The following is a 25233-nucleotide window of genomic DNA, read 5'->3' as shown; positions in this document are numbered from 1 at the left end:
AAGCTGAAATGCGGCGCGGGCTCCTGCAGCCTGCGAGCGCTTTACAGATCTGTTCCGATTTTTTAGTTGAGGAAACGTCATGTTCCTTTGCCGTGACACCCATCAGAGCAGAAGCACGGCATGGCAAAGGAGAGAAGGAGAGGTGCTGGAGCGGTCTGCTCGTTCCGCGCTGTTTTCCCGGACACTCCACTCACGCTGTCTAGACTCAGCTCTGCTGGTGTGATCTCTCGCCGTGCGCTTGTTGTGCTGGAGGAAAGCCTCCCCGATGCCCTTGTTATGGGAAGGGCTCAATCTGTTAGGGACGGTCTGGCGATCAGCTGGGAACAGCGCCTTGGGGCACTGTGCTGAGAGAGGCGCCTGGGGCTGCAGCTGGGGCCGGGCGGGCTGGGATGGCAGGTTTATGGTTGTCCATATAAATATCCTCAGCTGGGACCTGTGTTCCAAAAATTGACCTATGGAACAGGCAAACGCCGTAGTTCTGCCAATTATACGTTTTCTTTCACTACCTTGTTTTTTCTGAGCATGGAATGGGGTTCACTTGAAGTCGGTATTTTCTATATGTTGTGAAAATACGCAGAAAGCAGTCCTAGGTTTTTTTCGGAACAAATAAGAAGGGTAGGGAGTCCCTCGCTGGGTAATTTATAGTCTCAGAGCGGATAAATGGGGCTTAACCCTCCCAGTCCTTGGTTAGCGTGGTGTGGAGGTCAGCCTCTGGGGTCGGGGTGCTCATGGGCCTGTGTTTCATGTGGGGCTTCGAGGTATGCATGGGAACTATTAGAATAATTTCCTAGGCTGGGGTTTAGGGCCTCGGAGTTCATTGCCTTTCACTGGAGGCTTTTGCTGGCCCTCGGTCAGTTTCAGGATCTGCATTTCACAAGGAGAGGGTGCTCAGCCTGACTTTTGTAGAAACGGGAGTGATTTTGATAACGTTATTTAGGGCACGAGCACGTTGTGCAGGCTATTGGTGGTTAGTTTTATACAAATACCAAGTATAAATGAAAATATCAAATTTAAAATGGGGAACAGAAATGTTGGGTGCTTTGGGCTGAGTGCTGTCACACTGCAGTTGTTTTATCAAGACACAGTGCTGCTGTGCTGCATTGATTTTAGGATTTATGTACCTGTATCGTTGCCCATATGAAATTTTTATGGCCATTATATTAAAATGAATATTGACGTTTCTTGACAAATAAAGAAAATCATCTTTAATGTGGTTTAAATGAGTGATGGTGACATTATAAATTAGGCAAAGTAGATGTTAAGTGCACTGCAGCCAAGCTGGGGCCCTAATGGAGCCTGTTGGCTAATTTTCTAAATGATAGATGGCAATAGCAGCGTTAACGGCCTGATGCGGATTCGATTGACTTGAACATTCATTTTACATGGTGCAAGCCAAAACTTGGTGCGAGAACCAAGGGGAAGCGGTGCCCAGCAGGTCCCCGGGCCGTGCAGCGAGCCCCTGCCTTCTGCACGCCACGTCCCCGGGCTCACCTCGCGCTTTTTGAGGCAAATCAGCCAGCTTTGGTGCTCTGACCCCGGGGCAGTCCCGTGCTCCCATCCCATTTGGCCACAGGTTTCTCACCGGGATAAAAGCAAACCCAGGGAAGGACAGGGAACGCTCCTCAGCTGCTGTGCTCCCACTGGTGTGGTGGCATGCGGCACAGGAACTACGTGCAGCCTCTGATGGCTGGTTTTGTCCAGTTTGCGGTCACTTGTGGTGTTTTCAAACCTTCTGAAGTAATATAGATTGCTGAATTGGGATTCCAGGAACACCACGCTGCGTGATGTAGGCTGTGTCCCTTTGGCAATCGATAAGTGCTGGTGCGAATATTTACAGCGGGCGCAAAGTGCTTTTCCGTGTGCGTACCTCAAACTTCAAGAACCTTTAAAAAAAATAATAAAATCATAATATTGAGAATCCATTTCTAATTTCAGGCTAGCAAAGTGATGTTTGGAAAGGTATTTGTAGGCAAAGGTTGAATTGTCATAAAATCGTTGGCAGCGGTGAACTCAGTCCAGGCAGCGGCACGGCTTTTGGTGTGGGTCTCCTACGTGGGCATTTCCTTGCAGTGATCCCTTTTCCCAGAGAATGTTAACTGTTGCGTTTGAAAGAAGCAGTTTCAAGCAACTTTATTTCATTTTTTTCCTTTCAGCATCCGCAGTGTTATGCAGAAGTACCTCGAGGAAAGGGGTGAATTAACCTTTGACAAGATCTTTCACCAGAAAATTGGTAAGTCGTGTTTCAAGTGCTCCTCCTGTAAAATTTTAAGGTTGACTTGTCTGCCACTTCTCTGTAAAGGCTGCAGAAAATTTGTATGGTAGGTGGTCCGAAGAACACAGGAATATGGACAGGACTGGGTAAAGCAGAGGCCTTCAGGAGAATGAAATGTTGCGAAAGGGTAGAAGGTGAAGCAAGGCAATTTGTCAACTTAACTTCATGTTCTGGAAAACTACTGGAAAAATAATCGAATTACTTGGAAACATGTAGGAGAAAATTATATTACTTGGTATGGGCTTGTCAACAATATAATGTGTCACATCAGTTTGACTTTTTTTTACAGGGTAATAAGCCTTGCTGGTCAGGGAGCGGCTGTGCAGAAATACCCCGCGTGTTGTCCTGCCTGGCTGACGTGTGCTCTTGCTGGCAGCAGGGAAGGGGAGCCTGGGTGAAACCGCTGCGTGCGGGGCACAGCTGCTGGGAGAGCTGGCCCGAGGAACAGTTCCAGTGGTTTGGGGTGAGGATGGGGGGCTGGATCCAGTGAGTTCACACAGCAGCTCCAGAGATCAGCTTCTGCACAGTGCCATAGTTAACAGGGCAGTGCTGGGGTGAGGAGCCTCTGTGTGCAGCTTGCACGCTGAGAAGGACTGAGACCATGCTGAGGACCAGGGTAGGGCTACAAAAGATCTCCACGAACTAGAGGTACTGCTCTCCACCTGTGCAGGAGCAATGACACGAACGCAGGGTGGAAAACCACTGATGGGGCTGGCATTTCTACCAGGCCGGGCTGTTACAGTAAGCTGTGACGTCTCAGCTCGATCACACAACTAAATATAAAACCAGGATTGCAGCCCATGAGGCATGTAAAGTAATCCTCCTTGGCACAAGGCTGTGGCCAGTCCTGGCACCAGGCTACAGAACGTACATGGACCTGCTGGAAAGAGTCCAGCACAGAGCAGCGGCAGCGAGCAGACCTTACTTAGCATCTGCGAGGAGCGACCCACGAGGAAGTACTGAAATAGGGCATTATGTAGGCTATGAAAGAGAGAAGTGAGGCCGAACAGTCATAAACACCAGAAAAGTTGTTGCAGAAATGGTGGGGTTAGTCTGTTTTCCAGAGGTTTTGCCTCTAATTAAATATATGTATATGTAATTTTCTTAATATTTAATATTTGAATAATGGGATGGGCAGTAAAGCAGTGGAAGGGGTTTTGTGAGGGGCTTGTGAAATCTTTGTCCAGTGGATTTTGGGAGTGGGTTGCCATACTTCTGCTAGGACAGTACACCAGCTCTTGTCTTGAGAAATGGGGACAAAATCATAAAACAGGCTGGAAAGACTCAAGGAGGTCAGTGGATCTACTTTGGTCTGAAGGACACCGAGACCGTAACGAGCAGTGGAAGCAAACGCCCAAGAGCAGGGTGTCGCTGCTCCCTGCTCCTAGGGCAGCCGGTGCCCTTTGGGCCAGTCTCTATTTCTGGCAGAAGCAGAAATGTCGAGGACTCGGCCAGCTGGAGATGTGTGGCTGGGTAGGTATGAGAGTGTTGTGGAACGAAATTAGAGTATTGCCAAAGTAAAGCCAATGCTCTTCTTTTATGGTTTCATAGCTTGTCATTGATAGTTTCACAGCTTTTGACATAGATGGGTGTGGAAGCTTGGGTCTGAAGTACGCGTACATAAAAATCTCACGAAGCTTTCCAGCGTATTACGGTAATTGAAGGGTAGGCTGTATCTTTGTGCCTAAAAACTGACTTCTTGTTCTGGCCACAGGTTCTGTATTGTACATGTGTAGATATCTTGTTTGCTTGTGCTGACATCTTTCAGCACGCACTTCAGTTTAGCGGTCTGTGCTGAATCACTGGTGTATTGCTGTAGCACAGCAGTTGCAAAATAAGTGGAATTTTAAGCAACCACATAAAGGTTGACTTGAGCTGTTTGTTTCTGCGCGGTGGCAATGAAATGAAGAAGTCTTTTTGAAAATAAAAAGTGAAGTTGGATGGAACAGCTTATATGTAACACACATTTGTATTTCTGTAATTGGATACTTTTCATTAATAGTTGGTTCCAAAGAACAGTGAAGACTTGCAGTTACTCTGATAAGTTACAGCAATTACAGTGACTCTGGAAGAAATGAAAGATTTTATCTACTTGTTTTCCCTACTTCGGTAGCTATCAAACCTAAAATTGTAGAGCCGAGGGTTTCATTACTGGGTTTGTTTTTTCCCAAATCCTGGGGCGCCCAGCTCATAGATGTGCAGAGAGCTTTTCCCCTCTCTCCTTGTCCTCACGCTCCATTGCCCGGACACGGGGAGGTTTGCTGTGCTCGCTGGGCTGCAGCCTGGGTCCCTTCTGAAGCTGGCTTCTTCTGAGGAAGGATTTAGGAGGGAAGAAAAAAGATAACATTTGACTGTTTTTAACAGAAGACTTTGCTTTGCACTTGAAAATATTGTATTTCCTTGCTGTGGTTGTTCATTTAAATTTTATTGCGTTTTCTAGCTTGTTCTTTGCCATTAAATTGGTTCTGTTTCCAGACATTAGCATAATTGCTTGTGGTAAAGTACCTTCAATTTTAGGCAGGCATTATGCAAAATGCTGCGAGAATCAATACGGTGTGGTAATTAAAAGTCTAATCACCTTTTCCCTCTTGCTGCTGTCTCTTCATGGTGGGGACGTGCAGGGGGCTCGGCTCCTGCCGGACCCACCGGGGCAGGTGGGGGCTGAGATCTCCCCTCGAGCTGCAGCCGTCCTGCTGGCCCCACTGCAGCATTTATCATAAACTAAATCCAAAACTTCATCAAGCTACCTCGTTTTTTCTTTGGCGAGTGCGACGTGGGTGAGGACTGCTGTGTTTTTTTTCCAGACCACAGTTCGTTCTGACGGCTCCAGTTCCTTGTTTGTTCTGGTTTTTCAGTGGCCTTTCGGATGTAAAAAAAAACAAAAAAAAAAAAACAGCACAGGGCTTTGATCAGCTGTCTGGTGCGAGTCTGCCTGATACCGAGCAGGGAGTCGTTCCTGCTGGATGCTTTGCTGCTAACAAGCCTGCTTGTGCCGGGCTTACTGCTGCAGGCGTTTATCCTTCGTGAGCCCCCAAATCCTGGTGGGATCTGCGGTTCTGCTGTACAAGCTGTGCCCTCGTTCCCTGCCACCCCCCCCCAGGGAATCCCAGGGGCTTCGGCACCGAAACCTTGGGCTGTGCCCTCCAGCACCAAAGGGAGAGCAGGGAAATTGGTGGCAGCCCCCCTGCGGGGATGGGGCTGCCTTTAGGGTATTTGCACATCCAACTCTCTTCCGTGTGCCCCGTTCTCTGCACGAGGGCCACGGGGTCGCTCCCATCCCCGGGAGGTGGCCGGGCCGTGCAGGAGCGATTCTCCAGAATGATCTTGAACTCTCTAAGAATCGCCGAATGAGTCAGAGGCCCCGGAGATAACAGAGCCACCCAGCAAAAGGCTCTGGCAGCGCTTAATGGCCCAGCACCGGCTGCTTCCTCCCCAGCAGAGGCTGCATGGGGAAGTACAGCGCGGCTCGGAGCGGGGCGCGTAACCACCTCGAGCTGCCTCTCTTCTTACCACATCCTGTTTGCTACAACACCAGATTATGTGTTTGCTTCAGAAAAAAAAAAAAAAAAGCCATTTTCTGCTATCCCAGTATCTGTAATTTACATGTGGAAGCTACTCGGCGGCTCGGCCGTGTTAAAGTGTATGTGAAATGCTCCGTGGGTTACGCTGCTGGGGGGGGGGGGATGTAAAACGCTGCTTTTGGGGCAGTTTGGGGATGAGCTGTGGGGGGTGGAGCTGCTGCACGTGTAACTGCCAAGTGTCAAACGTAGGGAATTAGGTCAGCCTACCACTTTAGGATCATTGTGGTCATTAAAGTGGAATCCCTTGGAGCAAACCTCTGGCCAGTTATAGTTTGGTGACTGGTGTGGACACATTGCACCGACCCGGCAGGGGATGGGCAGGGCTGGCAGGGAGGCATGAGGTATCCTGTAGGTTCAGGTCCTGCCCTGGGCTTGGCCAGAGCTTCTCTCGTGACCCTTTGCAGGCTGCTGGGACGTGGCACCTTCACCTGCACCGTTCCCAGCTTCTCCTCCATTACACAGAGTGTGGGGTTTGGTTTGGGGAAGGATGAGAGCAGAACATATTTTAGCTGTGCCAGCAGCTGGTCATGCTGCAGTATGTGCAAGTACAAGCTTTGCACCTTGTTTAGTAAATAACTTGCTGTTTCCCCCCTGTGAAGCTCCTTCTAATTTCTGTTTTATCGTCTTGAAATAAAACACTTGCAGAAAGAACTGATTGACAGAACCCTATGGTTGACAAAATGAGTTTTAATTTTTTTTTCCTCTGTGCCATCCGCTGTTGTAGAGCGAGAAATGATCTTAACTTTCTCTTCTGTCCCCGTAAATTGGCAGGCTCCGAGCTGGAGGTCTTCCCAGCCCCGGGCGAGTGCTCCACGTCTGTGTCGGTGCCGCTTCCTGCACATCCCGCTCCTGGCAGGGCCCTCGGCATCTTATCTGCTCCCTTTGTGCTGCTGCAGCCAAGTACAGCCAGCGTGTGTGTGTTGGTGGCTTTTTAGCTGAGTTTTCAGAGCAGATGAGCATTTGGTCTATTTTAGAGTCACTTCTGCACAGACAACCTGCAAGTGCGGGGAGGGACTTTTCTGCCTGCCCTCTGCGGTTAGAGGGAAATGCGCTCCTGACCGTTCTGGCTCGTGTTTCCTCTGGCTTTGTCAGTGACAACTTTCTGTTGAAAAAAAAAAAAAAAAGGGTGAGAACAGCTAAAGATTTTTTTTAGTGCAATGAATCATGCTTTCTGTTGCTTGTTTCTCTAGTTAGAGACCCATCATATTTCATTATTTCAGAGTTTTGATGCTAATGATTAGATGGATCTTGAGTTAAAATCTGTTGAGAAAAACATTCTTGCTCTTCCTCTTTCTGCGGCGCAGCGTGGCAGCACGGCGCACTGCGCTCCCCGCCATGCCTAAAAATAACGGGCTGGGAAAAGTACCTCCCTGGAGCATTATTTAGGCTATTGTTTAATTTAAGCATAAGATCTATGTGCCGTTGGCATTTTGAACTAATTAAATAGTCCTCCGAGGAAATAACAACGAAAGCAATAAAACTATGCAGAGGGGAGAGCAAGTCACTTCGGCTTTTGGCTGCTGGAGGGACCGGGGACACCACCACTGCCCCCAGACTCTGCTCCAGGCCCTGGGCTGGTGGAGCCGCCTGGGGAAACCGGGAGCATTTCCAGAGCATCGAGGGGCATGCACGGGCTGCGGGAGAGCCTTGGCTGGCTGAGAGTGTCCTGGCCTCGGACTTGTGCTCAGTGGTGCACGCCAGACCTGTATCGTGGTGATTATTTAACTCTGGTCTGGTTTATTGATATTAAATAACGGGCAGCCATGTAATAGGGAAAGCAGTTGTGTGCTTGGCAGGGGTTTCTGCAAGAGCTAGAAGGCAGAGTGTTTATTCAAGTGGTTTTCTTCTGGGGTTCCGTTTCGGACCTGGAGAGGACGGCCACCGCGCAGAAGTGGGCTCCATCAAAATCAGGAAGTAGCTGGTGAACAAAAAAGGGATATTTAAAATGCTGTTCAGACCGATCTTCTTCTTTCTGCTGTTACTTCTTATTTTCAATTCAAGTTCAGACTAAAACCTGGATTGTGGATGGTCCGCGGGATTCTTTTACGAGCCTGTTGAGCACATGCTTTCCTTGGACAGTTCATGTGATCGGTTAAAAGCAACGCAAAATCCAAACCGCAAGTAAATATCGGAAACTGTGCGATTGTAAACCGAAACAGAAACTATCCGTGTAAGATGTTTCACGCTGGAGCTGGTCTTTAACAGCGATGCTCCACTTGCACCGGACTGGAGCAGGAATGCGAAGGGAGAAAAAGCGCGCGCTGCAAGCCCCTCTGCTTGCTGCATGCGTACCCTTCACAGAATCAGTGCTGGGTTTAAGATCTACTTCCTATCTCATCATTTAAATGTTGCTGGAAGCTGCATTTCTCTCAGTATACTTTTTGTTTTATTTTATTGTAAAATAAGCATGACACTTGCATGAATTCCGTTGAAGGATTGTTGAGAGGGATGGTGATGAAGCTTCCTGCTGCAGACTTTATTTGTGTTTTGCCTGCAGGCAGAGGTGTCTGCCTTGTGTGTCAGGGACAAATAGTATCCAAAGCCATATAAAAAATGTATGTGTTTGTTTTTCTTCTGATCATAAATAATTGAGCATTTCTTTGTTGGGATGCAGCCTGATATGCTCCCATGGCTTTCTTTTTGGAGGTGTTGAAGATACTCAGTTGTCTGATTCCTGGTGGAACTGTAGGTTAAGTTAGAGCTTTAGAATAGGAAAAAAATATATATTGTCCTCTGGAACTTCACATAATAGATGATGTATACATGCTGATACATATTAACGTTTATATACAGTACAATTCTGGGAAAATTACAGTCATGGGGTCAAACAGGCTTCATCTCAGGAGAGCAGTGCAATTACACAGTTTTGGGGTTTGGTTATTAAGAATTCAAAGCATTCGAGAAACTTGGAACTCTAGAAGTAGTATTGTAGGGGATAGGTGATGAGCGTAATGTGTACATATATGGGTGTAGATATATAGAGATGACAAATTACAAGTTATCTGAATTTTATCCAAGAAATTTCACTGGGATGTTCAAAGTTTTCAGCAAAAACACGTATCAGAGAGTAAACCCCAAGCTGACGGGGAGGTGTCTGAAGGGCACTGGGCTCCATCAAAGACCCATGTAGAGAGCTTTGAACTTGGATGTTACAAACCCATCCTTGTGGCTTGCTTCCACACCAAAGATAGTGTTTTCTAAATACCTTTTTTTCTATTTGCTTGCACTCGCTTAAGCTTCCATAGCCCCCTTCTGATGCAATATCCTACTTGTGCAGAACGCGGTGACACCGCACAACCTCAATTTCCCTCCCCCCTGCAATTTCTCAGTCAATCAGAAGCAGTTGCACTCCTGTGGAGTTTTTATCCATGTGTCTTGAAACAATTCACAGACTAATTAAGCCTCAGAACACCACTGTGAAATAGGTAAATATTAGTTTTCCACATCTTTAACGTGGCATAATAACAACTTTAATGAGATTTACCTGCATAGCTCTGTACAAATAATGAAGCAGGTTCTCTGGTCCTGCCAGCAATACTCGTTCATCTCAGTGGGATAACTCATTAGTAAGGGGAGAAAAGCTCGGGTACCAAGAGTACAGTAAGTGGAATATAAATTGCTGAAGCTGTTAAGTTTTCTAACTTTCAGCAGTGGTTTTAAGAGTTACAGCAGTCAGAAAGTCGCAGAGCTGTGGCTATCGGTTGCCCCAGGAATTCATTTGTGGATGAGGGAACAGACACGGGTGTTTGCTATAAGCCTTTCAAATGCTTCCACGGTTCCATACGAATATCTGCCCTATAAAAGACCGGTGTGTATGTAGTACAGCCTGCAGCCCCCAGGGAATTCGTCCAGAGCCGCGAGGTTCTTGCTGCAGGACGTCACTGCTGCAGTGTCAGGGGTGAGTAATGAGCACCATCGGACCTCCGAATCCTCAGGCTGGAGGGGAGCAGCACAGTAACCTTATAGGGTAGTTGCTTCTCTGTTTCCTGGCCCGTTTCCACTGACAGCATTATGTCCAGCCAGTGCCGCCGAAATACCCTGCTCTGCGATGCGTGCCTGGCTGGGTGCTGGGGAGCTGGGGTCAGACGTGCACAGAGCACTTGGGAGCGTTTCAGTAACTTCTTTGACTCGAAGGGGAAGGTCTGCAGAGAAGGAGAGCCATCTGTTTCTGGCTCCCCAGCTCTCAGCAGCTTTCCTCTCTGAGTGCAGGGGGCAGGAAGGCTCTGAAATTCATGCAGGAGAGTCATCTGCGACCTGTTGCTGCTGTTTGGGTGGCTTTGCTCCTCTTTACCTCACTTAGCACTGTCTGTATTTACTAACTAAATACCACTGGTGTGGAGTTTTGATACCAGCCACAGTGTAAGTCCTCCTAGATGTTGTTGTGGAGCAGTTTGCTTCTTTAACAGTGGTTTAGCTCCTGAACAGGGCTTGCAAAGGGGAACATCGGCACCAGAGACGTGACAAAACCCTTCTGCTGTTGTTGTTCCCTATTATTCTATACTACAATTATTCCATGTCTACATTAAATGATCCTATTGCCCATTCTCAGAAGCACCTCCAGCCTGCTTTGTGTGTTAAATAATTCACAGCAGCGACCTGGGCACGGCTTCCAATGCTTCAGAAGCAGCAGTGTGCTCTTTGGTAACCAGGGGCCAGTGGCTTGCATTGCCTACAGCATGGTTAAAAGTTGGACCACGGAAAAATATTGATCAAGAACATAGCTGTCACATCCTTCACAGGGACTGAGTATTCTTGTGATGTGGGGAACGAGGGGATAAATAACAACCACCACGGCATTTTAAAGCTGCTGATACTTGTTAGCCTGCTAATAGCTCGCTGGTAGCTGCTAATACCACATACTTGTGAAAGTGGTGGGAGTTTCTTGTATTTGCAAGTGAAAAAAGAACAAAACGCAAGTCCTCTGTTTCGTGATGAGCTCTAGTAAAGGAATTGAAGCATGTTCTTTGTAACAACTGATTGAAACGAAATGCTTCATGCTGTATTTCGTGGTCCTGTTAAAAATCAGAATGTTTTTACATATCTTTGTTCAGGGATCTTAGTTTGAGGTCTTACAGAGATAGGTACTTGTTATGTGCACCCATATTTTGTCCCCCACCTCTGCTGCGTTCAGTGCCTTTGATACCCCACTTCCAATGTACGTGTCGGTCTCCTTTTGTCAGCTGGGATTCTGCACGTTGGGGAGGCCGGAGTATGAACCATACATAATAAATGTGGTTCAGAGGTAGGTTCTGCCCATTCTGTTCTTTTCTTGGCTTTGAAAAGTGATCTATTGTATGCTCAGAAATTCAGAGGTGCATTTCACAAAGCTCTTACCAAGATGATAAGTGTGCCTTTTTTTTTTTTTTTTATTGAGGCAAAGATCAGAGGCAATTGCAGCGAGCGAAGCATAGACATCAATTTCTAAAAATGATTTGCAGCGATGTGTTAAAAATAAAGCATTTTCCCCTTCTCCTTACAATTCCTTTCATCGTTTGAATTGGCGTGCCACCACTTGACGTCCTGACAGCTGCTGGTCCTGCCCTTTGGAGGCACTGAACTTGAGGCCAGGGCAGACTGCGGCAGCCTCATTTAAAATGCAGATTCTGCAATCCAGGGCTGTGCTGCGACCTGCTCTGCTGGGGCTCAAGCAGAATAAGAGCTGAATGCTCCCAATAAGTTGCTGTATTAGCGCTTCAAGAGCCTCTGCCGCGTAAGCCAATATTGACAGAGGTTTGACAGCCTGGGAATACTGCTCAGTGTCTGAAACGGGCGTGCTGGAGGGATAGCGAGGTGATGCTGTGCTCATGCAGGATTTAAGACCATTGGAAAACATGCCCAGAAGTAAGGATAGTCTTTAGGGACACTTGGAACTTTTTAGCCAAAATTTATTTTCCTGTGCTGATTTTTGAAGTTATTAAACAAGCTACCTGGCAGCTTGCAGACTAATTTCAGCTCGGTTAGCTTCTGTTCTAGGAAAATTGTTCCGTGCTCGTCACCGTTGTATGCAAGTGCTGTCTTGTAAAATATAATTTCTTCCTTTACCCTGCATTTTATGTGCAGTTATGTTTTAATTTGTGATCTATTATTGTTAATGAAAAGTGAATGTACATTAGGCTCTAATAGAAAAAATAGGTTAAAGGCAAATAGCTCGTAATTGGAAAAAATAGTAGAGAAATCTGTGGTGCCTTCTGGGCTGTGAGATTTTTTGTGGCTTTGTACCTAGCCAAAGCTGCGATTCCTACGCAGATGAGTTTTCCCGGGTAGTAGCAAGCCTCTTTGTTCCCGAACAAGGAAATCGTTGGTTGTCTCAATTCTGGAGCTTTTAGGTGGTCTTAATTATCCTGTGCTATGGCAACTGAGCGCAGGTACCACACAGAACGAGATTTTGAACTTGACTGGATCTTCCGTAACAACTGCAGGCAGGATCGAGTCACTATTTTTGTGTGCTTTGATAGTAGACCTCTGACCCTAACTTTCTGTGCCCGAAACCCAGATCTGGTGCTGGAAGTGGTTGTGGATCAGGAGGGTTCTTGGAGGGAGGGACCTTTGGGAAGTGCCCCAAATGAGGGACAAACCTGCATGTTCCGTGCTGTGGTGAGCAGTGTCCGTGTGTCCTGGCGAGGCTCGGGTGGGAGCTGCTCCTGTCTGGGGCAGGAGCTGATGGGCAGCGAGCCCTCACCGAGCACAGTGCCCGTGTCACTGCCCGTTTGTCTTTCATTATGCTGTATTTATACACAGCACGTTTAGCCGGGGTTTGGGAACAGCTTGGTATTTTTGTTTTCTAATTTGCAAGTTTGCTTACTAGAAAGAGTCTACATCAGCACTTTGGACCACGTTCAGGTCCGCTGTAAATAGATGCAGCTTCCTTGCAGGCAGTGGCATATTGAATACTTACATCAGGGCTAAAAGGACCTATTTTTAGCCCTGCTGTCCTACCTAGTCACTTCTGTTTGTTTTAATAAGATTTTTGTTTACTCCTGTTAAAAGGGTATTTGAATCAGATGCTAATGAAATTCCAGCTAGGATTAGATAAGTAGTTTTTTTTTCCAAGGCTGTTTTATTACAGAGTTCCTCATTAATTTTATTATTATTATTCTGTGCTCTCAATTAATTGACATTCTGGTGAAGATCAGGAATGCAGAGGTGACCTTTAGACCGTGGCAAACGGCAGAAGCTGGAAGGAGCTTTAACCCCAACCAGCCGAGAGGGCAGCATTTCCCAATTAAAACTGTAAAGGAGAGGGCCACATTGCAGCTTCACAGTGCATGGCTTGCGAGCCAACGCCGAGCTGCAAATCTCAGGCATCGTCCTCCCTGAAAGACGTCTTGTCTGTTACCAGATTTACTGCAGATAATGGCATCTGGCACACTTAGCTGTACGGGATTGTCCATAAGAAGAAAATGTGAAAAAATTCCTGTCCTGGAGCTGGGTGGGAGCCGGGTGCTGTCTTGTTCTCACGTCTGTATTGCTGATTTCATCCATCACCTTGGTGTTACCAGAAGAAGCTTTAAAAAATGTATTTATTTTTCCTTTACTACTAGCGATCTGGTTGTTGCAGAAATTATATAGTATAGAAGAAATCTTTAAAGCCAAAAGCTGTCAACATCTTTATTTCATAAATAATTGCTGGTTCCTTTTATCTGTTACTTAACGCTATCATTTTTTTAATTCCTGCTTTCTGTTCTTATTTTTACGTGTGTAGTTAACTGTGCTTATTGTGCTTTTCGTCAGTTCTGCTTGAACTTCTTAGAACTACTGTCACTTATTCAGTGCTGCTTCTGTCAATTAGTTTTGCTATTATCTGCGAGCGACGGTTTCTGGCTAATAATTTTTCACTCAATCTCAGAACATCAGTGAAAGAAGAGAGAGGTATCCTTTATGCTGCAGTGGAAGTGCAGGATCCACGGATGTGACAGGAGGAGAAGCAGAAGTGCTGGTAGTGCTGAGCGTGGAGCTGTCACTGGGATTGCCTGGGCTCAGGGCAGTGGGAGGACGCAGAGCGGGGCTGTGGGGACGGGCAGGAGGAGCACGTTGGTGTTTGAAGTCATGCCATGAAAGAGTTCATATTTTAAGGTCAATTGTTCAGAAGGGATAGAAATCAGGGAATAGGGCTTCTTGCATGAAGAATTTACCCACGATCTGTTGAATTGTGTATAACATTTGGAGGTTTAGACTCCTTTGAGCAGTGCTCATGACTGGGTGGTGCAGGATCTGATTGTTTTTTTTCTCTGTCAGTACAAATTGCTCTCCTGGCTTGGCAATCTGTTTGCTTTTAGGCTTCCCCAAAGACTTTTCCTTAGTATCCCTGTCCTCCAGGCTCCACAAGTTTTCCATCGGGATGGGGTCTGTCTTTTACAGTCTCTGGATCCTTCTTTGTGCCTAACCATCAGCCTCTGACCCGTTACCCATAGAAATGAAGTTTTCCTGCTGTCCTCCCATCCCATCCCAAACTCCGTCCCAATCTTCATCCTATCCCATCCCATCTCGTGGGTTCGCCTCCTCCAGCTGCCTCCACAGCCACACAGCCGTGCACGTCACAAGCTTACGGTACCCGATCCTCCTCCTGGTTTGGCTACAGCAGATCTTCCAAAAACCAGCAACCTTTCTTTGAAGGGATGTGGTTCTGTGATGCAGCAACTTTCTGCTGCTGTCTGATGGCCCCCAGAGAAAGGCTCTGGCTTTGGGTTTGCCACTCGTATGTGGTGACATTTGGCATTCCTCGCTTTGTGAGAGACATGTCTTGGGAAATGCTTCTTAGTGACTGTGTAACGTGCGTGTGCATCTGTGTGTGCAGTGTGCCTCAATATATATGTGTGTAAATGCTCCTAGTCAATGGGTTTTTGAAAGGAAGAAACATCAATTTTTTACGTCAACCTGTTATCAAACAGTATTTCTTTACTGGGAGTGAATTTATTTCTTTTTCCTACAAAGATAATGGCGAGTAGCGGATACATTAATGATCTATAAAGGTTTCTAACTTCTTTTTGGATGCCTCTTTTTTTAAGACAGCAGTGCAATTAAAAAAAATAAGTATCTTAGTGAGAAGAGGTCTGTCTAATGCAGCCAGTGTAAGCCTGTCATTGTTCCTTGTTCTCTGTCCAATTGAACAGGGCCAAAATGTTTGGAATGGCATTGTTGAAAATGTGTGTTGCTATATTTTCACACCCCTCCCACAGTTGTCTTTGTGGGTTTATTTTGTTTGTGGGTTTTTTTGGTAAGGAGCCAGTAGCTGGGAACACGCCAGGGATTTTTCTTTCACTGCATTCATTGCTGTTTGTGCCACTCTTCGGTCTCTTAATTACCCGACTGTAATCTTCTTTGCTTCATTGTCCAAATAAAAGTTCGGTCTATTCAGCACTATTTTGCTCTGTGCTGCTCATGTTTCGATCATGTGTAAAATAAGAGTTAATGAGTGAGGTTTAGGTCCATGAGTGGCACTGTTGCGTGATCCAGAAATACACAATTTCTGTCTCGGATTCGCACCAGATCGGGTTTTTGCCGTGTTTCCAGTGCCGACAATGGGATGCCAGAAAATTTGTGCTCTCTAGCGAGAACAACTTGCGTGCATTTCGGGGCAGAGTGTGTCATCCTCTGGCGACGAGCGGGTCGGGGTGTGCTTGGTTTCCAGACGGGCGGCGGGGATGCTCTGGGACTCTGCGGGCACTGGGCAGCCTCACTGAGAGCTCTGCCAGCCAAGCTGCAACCCAGACAGGCGCTGAGAGCAAACAAACAACGCAGGCACTGTCACTGCAAATGGCTGGCAAGGAATAGCAAACAGGTTCGGTTTGGGTTTTTAGGAGTCCTCAATTGTTTATAAAATATTTCAAGTATGATTCTTTTTGGTGGGAATAATTAGAAAGTTTGCAAAATCTTATAAGGGAATCCCTTAATTGGATTTCTTTCCTTATTTAGAGAAGAAAACCCAGTTTGTATGATCTTCAAAGTATCATCCTAATCAGCTTAACGAGTATTGGAGTTGTCTGGCCATAATCCCTTGTTTGGTATCTAATTATGGCTAAATCAAGGGGTCCCCAGGAAAAGAAGCTCTGCTAATAGGAAATTTAACCTGGGATCCAGATATAGCTAGAGGGGCTACCAAGAAGCCGATAAATCTTTTAATTATGCATAAATTAGACATTTTGTCTGCCTGATCAGTGTTGCTTTGTCCTCTGTGACTGATGCTCCTGAGCAGTTTGTTGTTTGTTTTCCTTGGGTCTCTGACAGCATCAGATGGCAGTGAGTGGAAAGAAAGGACACAGCGTTTGTGGCTGGCCCTTAAGTGCCCTCCTGTGTGCTGCAGCAGAGCTGCTGCATGGTGCTGAAGTGGGCTCTGCATTTTTTAAAAGATTGGTACGCTGTGGAAAACACGAGGCTTGGTAGGTGGCTGTAGTATTTCGTAGCTGACCACGCAATGATGTGCTGCTTTTTTGGTAGAACCATTTTGCCCTAAGTTTAAATTGCAATGATGTTGAATTAAAAAATAAAAATAAAAAAATCTGTTGGGTATAACTCTGTGAGTGGGACAGGGGCAGCAGGATGTGGCCGGCAGCACCCAGCCCGGCCCCGGTCGCATCCTGCTGCTGCCTGGTGCCCTGGCCGACAGCTTCATGGCCTTACCCCAAAAGTTGGGTGCGACTTGAGAGAGCAAATAGTAATGCTAAATAAGGAAAAATATTGTCTGTGAAATGGGCTGAAAGCGTGCAGATACAGCTCCAGGGGGCTCGCAGATGCCCCACGTGGGCAGCGGTGACTGCAGCCCCCATCTGCAGTGAAAGGAGCAGAGCAGGGGCAGCAGAAGGGCCGTGCTTCCAGGGGACAGGGCCTAAAATGCTCCTGATGGAAAATATTCATCAGCAGGCTGCAGAGGACGTGCGCTGAAGTCCCTGCGAAGGAGCTATAAAGATTCTGATGTCGCTTGCTGGGCTATAAAATCCATTAGCGGTAACGTTAACCAGCAATTGGAAAACGAGAACGGAGAAGTGGCTGGTTTTTATCACTAAAGTAGGCAATTCTAGTTAAAAACAAACAAACAAAAAAGCCACCGTGGGTAATACCTGCTTTTGCTCTGAAAAAACCTCCAGGATCTGACGGGTGAAGAGGAATGGAATATTTCCGTGCGTTATGTAAACATCTCATAAAGTCCTCAGCAGGTGGAAATTGGAATGTGCTTAATATACCTCTGGGAGACGAGTGAGCTTTACCATCCTTCTCTGTTCAGAGTGCTGTAGACTCGCTTGATAATTAATATCCCTGAGCTGTGGCAATTAGGGATATTTACACAGGTATACGCAGTCCATCAAGTCACCAGAGGTTTTCTGTATCCTTTTTTTACAGGTTTTCATGGTAATGTTACATTTTCCTCTGGGGGAAAAAAAAAAAATTTTTTTTTTTTTTTTTCAGGCTTTTTGCTTTTTAAAGACTATTGCATGAATGAAATCGATGAAGCTGTCCCTCAGCTGAAGTTTTATGAGGAGGTAAGCTGCCTTTGGCTGAGCTGCGGGGCTGGGAGGGAGGCAGGGGGGCTGCTCGCAGGGCAGGAGGGGCACACGAGGCCGCACGGTGCCCTGGGCTGTTCCAGCTTCACGGTGGGATGGTCGATGTGCAAGAGACAATGTCCTGTATGGTAACACTTGGAAAGGAGCAAAACTATCATTCTAAGCAAGTACAAGAGGCTTAAAAAAAGTAATACAACTTGCATCCAGTTGATATTTCCAGCTTATGTTATGAGAGGGGTGCAGGTGATTTTTTTGCCTTCTATTGGGCAAATGGTTAAGATTTAGAAAATGGAACATTTGCAGGAAAAAATTGCTCAACTTCTGGCGGTGGTTTTATTTGCATATTCTGAAACTTTATCTTTTTATTAAACTCAAGGTAGCAGGGCATTTTAAAAGCTACTGCTGGAGTTTTTAGAACAGAATAGTTGCAGTTGGACTGGACCTACCGAAGCCTTCCCCGTGCCCAGCCACGGGGCGCCTCTTTCTTTGTAGCATCTCTCTGGACGGAGGATGATGCCCTGTTGTCTGGGCAGGGTGCTGGCGACGTCCTCCCACCCCATTGGTACAGGGCTGTCACTAATCCTATCACAGGTGCTGGTCCTGGTTAACACACACACACACGTGTGCTGTTAAAATACAGCCCGTATTGCTCTGTGTTAATTAGAAGTGCCGCCTGAGATAACCTTTTGTCTGGATTACTATCAAGCTGATGAGTTTAAAATACCTCTTGCTAGTGGGCTAACAGCACAAAATAGGGTAAGCTGGTATCAGTTTGGAGATAAATCCTTAGTGATACGCTGTTCCCCCACTCAAATTAGACACTTGCTTTCAGTAAAGGGGGATTTTTTTTTTCTTCGTTTCCATCTTTTTATACGCTGAAGATGTCACTGTCATAAGTAATCAAAAAGGCAAGTTGTAACAGATTGTTTAGCAAGATATTTTTAGCTACCTCTTTATCTCTGAAACAATTTGAAATTGTATTTTTAGGTTATTAGCGAAGTGTTGCCTAAAAAGATTTTAAATGCTTTGTCATGCACTTTTAGAAAAATCCCATTAAAGATATTTAAAGAGAGGCTCATTGTGTTTTCTACTGTGACATACTGGATTCAGAACCTTTTCTCTTTTTTTTTTTATATATTTGATTTACTTACTGCATTTATTACATGTAAAATAATTTGAGTACATTGCTACATTAAAAATCACTTGATGTAGAAGGGCTCCGTACTCCAGGGATTTCACATCACTGCAGCTTAAGTCACGATCAGGCATTTAAGTGCATGAGTGATTCATCCAGATCGGTTTCAAAAAAAAAAAAAGGGAAAAAAAAAGAGCTTCAAGGTGCTTGAAAACCAACACGTTCTGATTTCAGAAGATACTTTGTCAGATGCTTCTTGAAGGTGAGCTGGGGAGGCACTGAAATCCCTGATGGCATTGTATGGTGCCGAGGGAGCTGCAGCGAGCAGAGGCAGCTTGTGATTGTAAAACCTGATGGTGTCAGTGGGACTGCAGGGTGCTGTTAGGTGCTGGTAGGTGCCTGTAGGTGCTGGTAGGAGCCGTTAGGTGCTGTCAGCTTAAAGCCAAAGTCTGGAGGGCAGCAGGTTGCGTTCACGTGAAATGCATCAGGGTTTCTCCGGTACTTTTAATTATTTTGAGGCATTGCATTAATTAAAAAAACATTTCTTTGGCAAAGATGTTTTGAATCATTTTAATTATAAAATGATCCCAAGGGGGAAGTAGTCACAGATGGTGAATTGTGGTAGAACTGTTGCCTTATCGTTGTCAGCAAACAAGAGGCCTACAGCTGGAAAAACACTGCCTTAATTACGGTGTTCCACCTTCAAAGACAGATCGCTGCGAGTTTGTCACATGGAGACCTGTTCAAGAGCTATAAAGTACAGCTCATCCTGTAAGTGGAGCAGCTTCTGAATGATAGAACAGCAACAACAAAAGTTTATTGTGAAACGGAGGCAGAACACGTTTTTTAAATCCTTACTGACCCTAGGAAACCCTGGCACCGGGGAGCGTTGCGGTGCCCCGGCCGCATTACTCTGGCCCCGTGGGACTGCTGCTGCTTCCCATGGGCACGCTGAGCACTGCTCACACCTGCAGAATCCTGGTGTATCTTTTGAAGTCATCTTTTTCCCCGCATGCAGGGCTCAGGTGCAGCCCGTGGCTGAGCTGCAGGCGGCTCTGAAGCACGCTGTGTCCGCTCTTGGACATCGGCACCCGGCGTGCCATGGGCACCTGGAGCAGGGCGCAGCTGGGAAGGGCTCGTGCTGCTGTGCGGTGGATATTCAGAGCATCCAGAGAAGTAATTCGAGGAGTCAGTGCTCTTGAGCATTACAGGGGCAAGGCTAGTGCCCTCCATCCGTGGGCTGAGCAGCTGGAAGAAGACCTGCAGTGCTGCTGCTGTGCCTGCTTGGCATGCGCCACCCGCTCAGCCCAGCTGCACGGGGTGTGCGGGGAAAACTCAAAGCAGGGGGAAGTCACTGCGTCAGGGTGGCCCTTCTCAGGTGGAGAACATAGAGCATCGTAGGAGTTTTAGGCAAATGAGTTTCCTTGTATAAAAAAAAAGAATTAGAAAGGAAACGTAACGTCACTCGTAGCTATGGTATTGCATGTGGCTTTTTCCTATGAGTCTCACCTAAGAAGACAATAAAGTGAAATAAAACTTTAACCAAAGCAAAGTCTTGTTTTTACCAAATGAGTGAAAAGTATTAAAAATGTACTCATCTGACGGCTCCTTCTCTCTGGTATTGCAGATAAAAGAATATGAGAAACTGGATTCTGAGGATGAGCGTTTGACCAGAAGTCGGCAGATTTACGACACTTACATCATGAAAGAGCTCCTGTCCTGTTCACATGTGCGTATCCCCAAATTTCACACTGCTGTTTGCCTTGCTGGAGGAGCTTGACAGCAGTGAAAGTACAAAATAACTTCTAGTTCATTCAGAAAATAACTAAAACTGCTGCAGAACGAATTGTTTCTGCAAGTGCTAATGATGCTGTGGATTTTGGTTTGAAACCCGTGGATCTGGGCTTGGCTGAATTCAGCGTGGGTTTTTGTTGTTTTTTTCAGCATTGAAGTGTAAAGTGGTGGTGTGTGCCACCAAGGTTGGTTAAATTTGGTGGTACGCAAAGGAAATAGTTGGAGATCTGTATTTCTTTAAACTAAACCTCTATTGTAAAATATGGTAAAATGAGCGCAGACGGTTTGTGGGTGTAGGTGTGTGTCTATGCACACTTAGTGTGCATTAACCTGTCCCAACCCACAACATCCCTGTGCCCCACAAAGCTCAAAGAAATGTGAGTGGCGAGGCTCTACAGAGCAGTGGAGATGTTGATCTCCAATATCCCTGGAAGCTCAGAGCAAAGTTTTATATTGTGTCTGAAAGCGATCACACGAGCTTTTTCTCTTTGAATTTGTTTGATAAGCAGTCTTTCATGCTGAACTAGAGACAATGCACTTTTTAGCTGCAATATGGCAAGTTAAAGACATGGGGCTGTGTTGTGACAGATCCAGCTTTGACAGAGTCAATGAAAGCACGCATTTTCTCCAGCTGAAGCTTTGGCCCACTGAGCTGTATTTAACACTTCGACTTGCTCTTATCTAAAAGACAAATTTGCAGTGTGTTTTACTCTAGTTGCGTGGTTTCTTTGGATGAAGGGTTTAAGCAGTTCTGTTGTCAAGCATGCATTTTTGTCTCTGTAGTAGTGAAAAGTCCACCTCAGCTCTTTTATCTAGAACTGTCCCTGTATATGTTTTTTTTTTCTTTTTTAATGAATTTGTCAAAATAGCATCATCTAGCATTATCTCCCTTCTTCTCATCTTCCCCACTCCTGCTTTCCAGCTTTAGACTAATTGTTTTCCTGCATCATTTTACAAATGTTACAATAATATACTTCAGAGAAGCTATATTGCACTCATTCTAAATTATGTATATTTATCTTTTCATATGGTTAAAAGAACAGTGCTGTAAACCATAAATGAAACATTTCCAGCTGAGTTGATAATCTTTGTTTTTCTTTTTCCAAAAGCCTTTCTCGAAACAAGCTGTAGATCATGTACAAACACATTTAGCCAAGAAACAAGTGCCAGCCAGCCTTTTTCAGGTGAGGTTAAGACAGTCTGTTGAAGTTTTCTTCACTTATTTGACAGTAAGTGACTTTGTGCATAATACTTCAGGAGACAATAAAATGGTACTGGTAAATATTCTCTGTAATAGTGATACTGGTACGTTTCTCTATGTTGAATAAAAATTATAAATTACTCTTCTTTGTGTCTAAAACATTTGTAAGCACAGTTATGAAAGCTTACTATACCTTGGTGTATGAACAGAATAGTTTTCAAAATTCTGTAATTTTAAGCCATTAAACGGTTTAGAGTAAATCACTTTACATCAGGAAGATACACTTCTTGTTAGCATAAACCAAGCTGTTTAGTGGAGAATCTGCCTTAATGTTACGGTAATGTAAAATCTTTGAAAACGTTTTTCCTTTTTCTTTGATTTAAAGATAGATTTATTTATAGTTGATCAAGGTGAGGAATTAAGCATTCCTACTAACTTGCTCGTTTTTGTCTTTCCACAATACAAAATCCAATCAGAAGTTACCTTTTTAAACGGGAGTTTCTTTACCATTAAATTTTTGGTGCTTTACAAAAAAATCTTTCTAAAATTTTGAATTGTTAAGAGAGTATAAGATTTGCATATCCTCTCTTTGAATATAAGAAGTGCTATCCTGGCTTATTTGCAAAATTATTCATGTTTTATGAGTTTATTTACTTTAGGAAATAAATGAAAAGTGCACTTTTTCATTGTTGTAGCTCTAATACAGATTGGTAGAAAACAGGAAATTCAGAGTTCTGCTAACTTTTATAGTTAGTTGCCTTAAACCAGTTTGTTTGTGCGGATAATGAACCTCATCAATCGTGGGATGCATATAAGCTTCAATTTCCTTGATGTAGATCCTAAGTATTCTTATATATTGCAAAAATGTGCAGATTGCCCCTGCCTGATTTTTCTTAGTGCTCAGTGAACTGTTTTTAATGTTGCAATTAGGTGAGCTGACAAATTGATGACTACATTGCTTGAGTTATCTCTCACTGCTAATTGGGTTGGGATTTGAGATCACTGCGTGCCATCACGCATCAAGAGAAAGTATTTCTCCTTAGAAAAAGTCACTTGTGAACGGAAGGTGCTGACTTCGTTCTGAGGTCTGAGAGGAGAGAAGCACCAGAGAGATGAAGGGTGGCAGCAGCTCTGGGAAGCACAGGCTGCACAGGAGCGACCAGGTGTTCTGCTCAAATACCTGAAAGAACTGTACCGTGATTGCTTTGTGAAGCTGTTGTCAGTAGATAGGTGCTGTACAAAGGGTTCACACAGCTCCCCACAAGGGAGATGTTTAAGGTTTTCTGGCTCATGGAAAATATTTTGTGTTTGACTTCAGAGCACCTGCTCAGACTCAGAAAGCTAAATGAAGGCTAAATGCTTCACTTAGCCTTATTCAAGGCAAACACAGTAAATGCTGTAGTTACACAGTGCTGATGTACAGCGTGGAAGAAATCTTAATAGCACATAGAGTTAGAGTCGCTGCAGATTTCCAAGCTAGACGTTGGCTTGTGAACTTCAGAGGTTCCCAAAACTTGGCGTGTGAATTGTGTGTATTGGGTAGGGTTGCATAATCAGCTTATTGTCTACTTAAATATTAAATGTGTTTCTTAATCCTTTTTTAGCCATATATAGAAGAAATTTGTGATAGCCTCCGAGGAAAAATATTTCAAAAATTCATGGAAAGGTATGGACGTGACCTATTATGTGAACTTTCTACCTACTGTAGCAGGCAGTCAGGTCCCTTAAGTATTGCTGTAAAATAAAGCTAAAAATGTTTAGTAACCTTCATGTAATGGTTGCTTAGTGTATTATCAGTAGGCTTTGCAAATGACTGGCTTTGTTGTATATCAAGATTAATGTCAGGATGTATCAGAGGCAAAATTTTATTTGTAGATAATTCTGTTGCTCCGTGTAGCAGTAATAATGGATTGCAGTTTGAACTTAAAGATTTAAAAACACAGAACTGTGTTGTTATGGGACGATCTCAGGGGTAGCCATCTCTTGTGTGTGACCGAAAGACCCAGTGTTTCTGTTTGGTGCTGGAGCACCTTGCAATTCGGCAGGAAAAGTATGGTAAGGAAAATGGGCATAGACCTTGGTCAGCCCTCTAATGCTGGTGGAGCTGAGTGTGTGTGCAGGGTCTGTAGTGCAGCTCTCATCCAGCTGCAGCCAAATACACGGTGTAAAATGATGCGGTGGTCGTCTGCAGTCAGATGGAAGTAACTGTAAAAATGTCTCCACGGAACTATTATTTATTACTTTGAAAATAAAGACTTAATTATTTATGTAGAAAAAGGAAACTATTTTGGTGACACCTTGTGGGATTTTTTTCCCCCCATTTTAAGATAAATATGGGTTTAAAACATTTCTCAAAGTATGTAAAGGTTCATTAACATAAAGAGAGCTGCCTCTGTTTTCTTATAATTATCTTTGTCTTTATATAATTTAAATGTTTGTTATGTCCAATTCCTATAATTACCTGTCTCTTTATGAAATTTGATTGTAAGTTCCAAAGTTAGTTTTTAATTTTTAAAAAACAAATAAACATGCTGAAGGAGAGATTAAGAACACACTGAGCACTTACAGCAATGATCTTATCTGATAGCTTTCTCTTATAAGGATGTGAAGTATTAAATCTGTGCTGCCTTTTTTTGGTGGGGATAAGATTGCAGTCCTTAAAAAGGAAGGCTGTCATTTGGTAAAGATCACAACATATGTAATTGCAAATTTTATTTTCAATATCAGAGTACTGACTTTTTCTAACTTTTAAACCTTTTTTTTCTACAGTGACAAGTTTACTAGATTCTGTCAATGGAAAAACGTGGAGCTAAATATTCATGTAAGTACTTACACATATATTTATCTTGTCAAAGGCAGATATAAGAAAGAAAATGATCAGTTTTGAATACTGCTGCTTAAAAGGCCTTATCAAGAAGTACAGTGAATGTTACTGATCCGCTGTTATATTCTTAGATGTGCAGTCCTCACAGTTCCTTTCTGGACAGCCCTTCTGCCTCTCTTGGTTAATAGCTGTATGGTTTTTATAATAGCTGGAAGAAGCTGAACTGCTTGAATTGCTTCTTCACAGCACCACGCCACCTGTCTCCTGTTTCCCACAGCTCCAGCATTGTCCCCAGCATGCCTTACCTCAGCCTCTGCTTTTGTCCCTGTGCACTGCTCTTGTACAACTGCATAAGAATAGCCCTCCTCTTCTGCAGGCTTCATTATAAGATTGTCAGTCTTAGGCAAGAGCAGTCTCGTTTGCCTTGCTGTTTGTTGTACTCCACACAGCATTGCTTGCAAGTATGTTGAAATAAAAACAATAGAGCTTCTTTTCCCTAAACAATAAATGCAATATAAATGTCTATAGTTAAGCCTCTTACTGAAAGACTGGTCTGTTTTTTTCTTTTTTTCCTCCCCTGCTTACAGCTGACCATGAATGATTTTAGTGTACATAGAATAATTGGAAGAGGGGGATTTGGTGAAGTGTATGGTTGCAGAAAAGCAGACACTGGAAAAATGTGAGTACATACACATTTTATTTTAAAGATAGCTGTAAACTCTGAACTATGTAAGGAAATCCTTCCAGTCATTGCTTCCAAAATCACTGCAAAGCAGTGTCAAATTACTGTATGTTTCCTCCTAATTAAGTTTTATCCCAAGAGGTTCAGATTTCTGGATCATCTTTAAGCTTTGTTTGATATTTGATCCCGTTATGTGCCATGCAGCAGGGCTTCAGTCTGGTGGAGTTCTTAAGCATGTCCCTCATTTAA

At 44.5% G+C, this 25233-nt stretch overlaps 1 protein-coding gene across 1 annotated transcript in view; it reads left to right on the top strand.

The window, feature by feature from the left end:
• The window catches only part of GRK3 (G protein-coupled receptor kinase 3), a 65720-nt gene that overhangs the window by 11312 nt on the left and 29175 nt on the right, over positions 1 to 25233 (top strand). Inside the window, exons 2-8 of the mRNA XM_068654451.1 lie at positions 2154 to 2230; positions 17254 to 17327; positions 20111 to 20212; positions 21387 to 21461; positions 23083 to 23144; positions 24248 to 24299; positions 24890 to 24981. Coding sequence (XP_068510552.1) covers positions 2154 to 2230; positions 17254 to 17327; positions 20111 to 20212; positions 21387 to 21461; positions 23083 to 23144; positions 24248 to 24299; positions 24890 to 24981 — 534 coding nt within the window. The remainder of the gene's footprint in view (positions 1 to 2153; positions 2231 to 17253; positions 17328 to 20110; positions 20213 to 21386; positions 21462 to 23082; positions 23145 to 24247; positions 24300 to 24889; positions 24982 to 25233) is intronic.

The sequence above is a fragment of the Anas acuta genome, chromosome 17 (assembly GCF_963932015.1).
Source record: "Anas acuta chromosome 17, bAnaAcu1.1, whole genome shotgun sequence".
NCBI classification, from domain to species: domain Eukaryota; kingdom Metazoa; phylum Chordata; class Aves; order Anseriformes; family Anatidae; genus Anas; species Anas acuta.
Note: the sequence above shows the minus strand (reverse complement) of the source record. Positions and strands in the feature narration are given on the sequence as shown.